This window comes from Orbicella franksi, unplaced genomic scaffold, assembly GCF_964199315.1.
Source record: "Orbicella franksi unplaced genomic scaffold, jaOrbFran1.1 SCAFFOLD_192, whole genome shotgun sequence".
Classification (NCBI taxonomy): Eukaryota; Metazoa; Cnidaria; class Anthozoa; order Scleractinia; family Merulinidae; genus Orbicella; species Orbicella franksi.
Genome location: NW_027671015.1, coordinates 25348 through 32500, shown reverse-complemented (window position 1 = coordinate 32500; position 7153 = coordinate 25348). Strand labels below are relative to the sequence as shown.

The 7153-nt window shown below is 38.8% G+C and overlaps 1 protein-coding gene across 1 annotated transcript; it reads right to left on the bottom strand.

The window, feature by feature from the left end:
• Window positions 1–433: 433 nt before the first annotated feature.
• Window positions 434–5531, bottom strand: LOC145476817 (uncharacterized). Its single transcript, XM_081455441.1, has 2 exons — window positions 1204–5531; window positions 434–660 (listed from the first exon to the last, which is right to left on the bottom strand). Exons 1-2 carry the CDS (start codon window positions 1763–1765, stop codon window positions 440–442), a joined length of 783 nt encoding a protein of 260 aa, XP_081311567.1. The 5' UTR covers window positions 1766–5531; the 3' UTR covers window positions 434–439.
• Between the last annotated feature and the right edge of the window lie 1622 nt (window positions 5532–7153).

Genomic DNA, 7153 nt, shown 5'->3' with positions numbered 1-7153 from the left:
GTTGTCGGTCTATCTTGCCATTGGTGTCGCTTTCTCTGTTTTGCTAGAGTAGCCTGTCGTTCGTTGCCAATTCATAGCTCTCATGTCGCCGTTTCAAGGCCATGTCGCTTGTCGGAATTTACCCCTAACAGGGCCTCTTTCACGATCTTCTTCGCTACTTCTTTGCCTGTTAATTCTTGCTTTCTGTTTCTGTTTTATGCTTCAGTACAACCCCATCTTAAAAACGTTAGATGAACCTCCGCTATCATTTGTTGACATGACAAATAGAAATGAGTTTTCTTTTCTTTAAAAATCCCGCCAAAAAAAGATAGCATTCCTCGATTCCCCAGTTTTCGTTACCGCGAGGCTCCTCTCCCTCTCCCCCACAGTCTGTACGGACGGCGTTCGCTCGCTCGCTCGCTCGCTCGTACGGTGACGTCATAACCAAATTTTCTCGGCTTCATGGGTTTACCAAAATTTCCAAGGAAAGGGGCTCTGCTCGCGCCCTTCGGCGCGCGGTAGCTCCGCTACAAATGGGATCAATTGGTTCACTGCTCAGTTCAGTCGCTAGGAGTTTCTCAGCAGCTCCATCCCTTGAACCAGCATTTTCAAGGGCCTGAATGATTTCTTCTTCTGTGTTTGTTGGAAAAGTTTCTTTCAAAACTTGTACAACACTTCCTTCTGTAATGAAATGTAATCAGAATTATCATTTTGTTGTCATTTTGTGTCACATCAAGGCTACATTCTTTGGAGACATTAAATGAGAAAAATGCAGAAATTGGATACCTCAGTCAGTTGCGTGACTCTTTTTTGTGACAATAACTTGTAAACATTAAGTCTTGTCCACACTTGTGGACAATAACAAGGCCCAGGCCTGTGGAACAAACATAAGTGAACAAGACAAGTGCAGTGGCATCAGAGGATATCTGGTGACAACAGATCATATGCTTGTGCTTATTTTGTTTCATGCTGTATCACTTATTTGAAATTAAAGCTCAAGTACAAGAAAAGAACAAAATTTCTATGTATTATACTTGTGCTTATCCCACACCGGTCACACACATTATGCTTAAGACTGTGATTATTTCACAATTGCGTATCAGCCTTTGACCTTCATATCAAGTTTCACATGAGGTTTGACTACCACCTTGACTTGTTTGGATAAAATGTTACCGAGTTTCTTCGACTACTCCTCAAGGACGAGAAAAAAATAGAGAAACCTACCAGTTCGTTGACCCGTGATTAAAGGCTCAGAGGCAGATCCAGTGGAAGCCCAAGGGCACCGATCCATTTCATTGTCGTCATTTATATTATCGACAACCAGAACTGTGCTCTCAGTTGCCTTTCCTTTCCGACATGCCCCAGAGAAACCATATGTACACAAATGCGATTCTTTGGCAGCACCTTCGAAAGTTTCGCTGTCACTTTTATCTGACTTGTTAGTATAAAACTCTTCAAGAGGTATAACGTAAAATGTTAATCGCTTGAATTCCTTGCCGATTGTTTGCTTGTAAGCTGCAAGTGAGAACTTGTCATTTGTTCCAGGAACATGAATCACTTCCCTAAAGTCCGGATATAGCAAAGCATAAGCAACGGTCTCGTCAAACGTCTGATCAAAGCTGGCATGTTTTGCCACTGCCCTCTGCATGATCTCTTCTTTGCCGGCTAGCGAATTTACTGTAATGATCTGAGTCTTCCCACGACGAAGCTTTATCACTCCATCTGTTTGGGCTGCCAAACCAACTTTTATTTCTACATTTGCCGATTTCTGTGAAGTAGTGCCCATGGAATGGCGGGACTCGTTTTTTTATTATTTTTTTTATTTTCTTCTTGGGGGGTTTAAAACCGTGTTGACGTTCCTCTTCACGCTTTCCATAGAACTCTTCGAACGACTGCATGAGTACGTTCTGACGACGACGAGTGATCAGGGGAATCCGAGTTCACTAGACTTGTAGAACGACTGGCACCTTCACTTATCTCGCGTCCCGTTCCTGATGTAGTAGGAGAACCAAGCATTTGAAAAACCTCCTCACGGACTGCTGCACGAATTTCGTCTCGTAAATAATGAGATGCCATCTTGGTTGTCACCTCAAGGAAAAAGCGCGCGAATTAGAGCTTACTACGTAGGTCTCAGGCCTTCTCGTTGAAATGCGCGCGCATAGTTTATTTCCCTTTCATTTGCGGCGTGCGGTTAACTTTTGTTTGCAGTGATGATTTTCCTTTCATTTGCAGTGTGCGTTCAGTTTTTTTTTTTTGTTGTGCGATTTTTTGTTTACTTAATTTGGGGTTTCATTTTGCTTTCATGTGTAGTGTGCAATCCACTTTTCTTTGCAGTGTGCGTTTTGCTTTTATTTGCAGTGTTTATTTAACATTTTGGCGGTGTGCATGCGTTAATTATAGGGGTCCATTCCATCTTTCATTGGCAGTGCTGGTTTGACTTCATTGGTAATATCTTTGATTTAGTGTGCAGCAATATATTTTTTGTTATTTTGTGTTTTTTCTGTTTTGTAAAGTTGTCCCTAATGGGCCACCGTATAAATGAACAGAAGACTGTGACCTTAAGGAAAATGTCAGAAATGTAAGCTTATATTTGTGTATGATCCAGTCTTCGAGCGGCTGTTTCTTCAAGAGTTCAATTTACGATCAAGCGACGAGTTTTCGAGCTAACCTAAAACCCGGGAACTGAAGTAATTCATCAGAGGCTACCAATATTTGATAAAACTTCCTTTATTAAAGCTCAGAAAAACTATTGCCTTTATAACGTTTTCGGAACAGAAGGATTTCATATATAAGACTTCACAAATAGAGATTTGTTAAAGCATTTAAATGGCTTTCGATGCTAGAAAAGTTTTACAATGAAAGCTCTACTGTCGTCAAATCGCTAGAAAATTCTCTCTAAAATTTCCGCAATGCATTACTCACCTCAAAAGGCTGCTACAGACCAGTTTTCAAAACCCATTTTTTCTTGTTTTGTCGGCCCGACCCGTCTCCTAGTACCGAGTGCCTTTGTTCAGCCAGCTGATTCAACTCCTGCTTGCCTTCGCAAATTCCTTAGGTGGAGGCCCGGCGAAAAACTTTAGCTCGAAATTTGGTAGCTCACAGGAATAATATTGCTCATCTCCAGAAGAATTATTAGATTTTCCCATATTTTAAAAGAAAAAAAATAGGAATTATGTTTTACAGTGTCAATCAACATCGACCAAAAAAAATTGCTAAGAAAGAGTACAAATAAACAAACTGCCGTCAGCGTGCAACCCACGGGCAAATGGATCGAGCGTATTAGTCAATCAGAACGCGCGCTTCGCTAATGCTATGTTATAAAGATCAGTAACAGCAAATACAGATTTGCAAAATTTGCAATCAATGACTAATCGATGACCGAAAATTTAGTGGCCTATCGATTACTCATCGATTACTCATTGCCCATTGACAATAATCGATAACTAATCAACTGATTACCCATCGATTATAATTGCCTATCGATTACTCATTGATGTCACTGATGTCACTGCTTTCACTGATGTCACTGATGTCATCGACTAGATAACTCTGGAAACCTATACAATTATCTTTCGAGAATCAAGAACATCAGCGTTTTACGACGCATTATGACAAGTCAAGCTTTGCCATAGTCAAGATACGCCCAGTACACCGTATAAAAAGATGCAGCCAGCGCGACATCTCATCACATCCTTTCATATTCTGCAGACCGGACGTTTGCCTGCTAAGTGGTTCGAGCAAAAATAAAAACAAACAAGTTGAAAACCGGCAGCAGTAGCACTGGGGCAATGACAGTAAACTAATTCATCTAATAACTACTGTTCCCTGACCATTTCCAAACACCCTCCAATAAGTCGTCAGTTCGCACTTCTTTTTATGCTTCTTTGTGGAGTCATCTACAACCTTAGCCCACTAAGCTTTGTTCTTCACGACATAACTCCCGATAACTCGAGTTGACCACAAGGCTAGACGAATCGACACCCATTGGGTATGATGGCAACACTCGCCATTTTGACTAGAGGAAAGTCAGTCCCTCTTGCACTTTTTCCTAGCATTTTCCATCTTGATAATTTTGGTGTTCATAGGTCCACTTGGCTGAGCCCTGCTAATTTGTCATGAAATCATGCAAGGACGCATAAAATTCTGTCCTGAGTTTGTTGAATAGAAGTATAAGTACAGCTTTAAGTGCGCGCTTCCCTACAGAGTATATTTGAAAAGGAATTACCATAGTGTTCTTTTTTGTTGTTGCTTATTTATTTTATGGTTTTAAGCTCGGCAAAAGCGAATTTTCTTTAAAGTCTGGCCTCCCATTAATTGTTAGTCCACAAACTCTCTATTTTGTCTTGAGTTCGTCTAGATCCCAAGCAAAAGTATTAACCGCTCTGGATTTGAAAAGGCTCGAACACTAGGCTCGGTCCTGAGAATGACGAAATTACTTTGCGCCCGCTTCTTGGCCGCTATCGCGCGCCGTAAGAAAAGTAACTAGTAGCCAAAAATAAACGTCCGTTGACAGAGAAATTAATTATAAATCAGCTGCAGGCTATAAGCCTTTGCATATCAATGTTCTTTTTCCCGATGTTACTCTGATCTAAACAAAATGAACTAAAATCGGGCCAGCGTAATATAATTAACAAGCAAACTCCCACCCCACCCCAGCCTCCCTTCCCCCAAAACTGGTCAAGAGGATGGTGGTTGGAGGATGGTTAGGACATTAGATACGACTTCTGATTGGCAGATTGCTATTCTGGGTGCAGTAGATCACCAAATCGAAGACAGAAGAGTAAAAAACGGCTTGACGTTATTAAATATAATAAAAGTACGGCGATTATTTGCGCACTTTCTTTCAGGGACAGAAATTATTACGCTTTTACTCTTTGTTTATTTTACCGTTTTAAGATGATTCCTCAGAAATAAAAGTTGTCAAACGATTTTTTTAAAACTTTCTCCGAATATTCCCTACCCAGAACTCTTTCAAGAAATACAATTATAAAGAAGGTCACTAATCTCTCAAAAGATATATGATGGGCCAATCTTACCCCTTTTATGCTGAATCACCTGTGTTATTTCATCGGTTCACGTTACATTTTGCGGTCGATAGAAGCGAAGTTTTTAATAATAATAATTTGCATCCTAGAGTAACGGTTTTGTGCACTCTTTTAGCAATATCTTTCTTCCTTCCGAAAATATATTTTTTTAACCTTTTAGTTATAGAGAATAAATTGTATACCAATTAAACGTCGGTAATAAAAACATATAGCTCACGTGCTCGTTTAAGGGAAAACTAACTTGAAGGACATCTCTTCATGCTGTGTATGTACACGCGCTCGTGAAGTGTGCGCAAATGACAGGAAAATCGTGCGCAGTAGACCCTTGCCTGCATCTTTTTTTTCACAGATGTTCCACTCGCAAAAGTGAATCTCTAGTGAGCCTGTTATGCTTGTAAAGTGAATCGATCAACGTTTAAAATATAAAAGGCCCAATTTTGATATCTTAAAATTCTAACTTAGCTCTTAGGTTTAGGGGAATAAACCAAAACAAATTGTCTACTCATCCTTCACCTTCGACTTGATTTCTATTTTTTTCTCCTAAGCCGAGTTTGAATTTAATATATTTATAAACCAATTGTGTTTTTCAACCAATTGAACATACATTTTCACTTTGTTATTTTGTTTTCTTGGCGCACCTATAAACTAGCTGATGCGTAATGTAGACTCGGCTGCAAATCAAGTCAATGCGACGCACCATTATCATAGCTAAGTGTGTTGTCCGAGTACAATAAACTGTCTATGTCTATGTCTAATATACAGAGTACACTTGACAAAACGTTTTACAAGGAAAAAATAAAACAAGCAAAGTGACGCAAATATATTTTTTTGATTTCAAGTTAAACTTTATTTTAATATATTAATACTTTAATAATTTAATAATGTAAAAATTCCACACTTTTTCAGTTGTAAGACGTCGATCCACAACAATTTTGTTCAGCGTACTATCGAAATTGCAACATTGCCTAATTCTACTTAAATCGCTTTAACACCAAATCCTGATTTTTTTTTTTAATTCGAAAAACAACACGAAGCATTTGCCATAACAGGCCAAACCGAGGGTGGGAAATGAAATTTGTTTTCACTATTATTATTATTATTATTATTATTATTATTATTATTATTATTATCATCATTATTATATATTTATTTGTTCGTTTTGTTTTGTTTTGCTTGTTTGTTTGTTTGTTTTTTCGAAAAATAAGCCAGTTTGTGTGCTATGACTATCATGAGGAAGAAGACTTTTGAAAGAGTACAACACGGCTCGTAGTTATTTTAAAATATGAGTTTGAGATTTCTATCGCTTAAGGGCACAGTCTGAGTCAACTATATCACGCATATAGATCTAGAGAGAATAATCTAATTGTTTTAGCATATTACTTGTTCGAAATGTAATCTGAATCCTCTTTACACACACGTGGGTACGCAAAGAAGCGGCTGCCATTTTGTTAACAGACGCACACTTTTAGCCTGGCGATCCTCACTATCTACAACAGAACAGATAGCGACTAGAGTAACCAGCTAGAGAACGGCATTTATGATAGACGTTAGTAGACCTATGCGAAAACTAGATAGAAACACTGAGAAGATGCTTCGATAATTCTTTTACTAAACTCTGCAGAAAAAAAAAACGGTTCACTTGCACTCCTACCTAGGATTTTCGTGTCTTTATACAGAGCTACTTTGACAATGTTATGACGCAATTTATCATCAAATCGAGGACAGACACATACAGAGTTAGCCTCAGTTATGTTGGCTTTTAGCGTGCTTTCTTACAGGCTAGGGCGTTTTCTAAAAGGAATTATTACGGTCTTGTTCTTCGTTGGCCTGTGTTTATTTAATTGATTTAAGGATTGCGAAAGTCTGGCAGCCCATTTGGGAGCTGATTAAGACGACAGCGAAAAGTCAAAACGTTGTTACAAACCGCGTGGTGTGCAGCAAAAGTGTTAATAGTAAATAAAAACAGAAGGTAAACGCATTGTTGGGCTGAGTTGACAAGACTCAAGGCTCACTAAACTCAAGGCTGTTGACTCAATATTTTGAGTAACCGTACTCAAAATATAAATACAATTTTCAACTCAAAATAAAGAGTATAACATACCCATTATTTTGAGTGCGACTTATGTTGA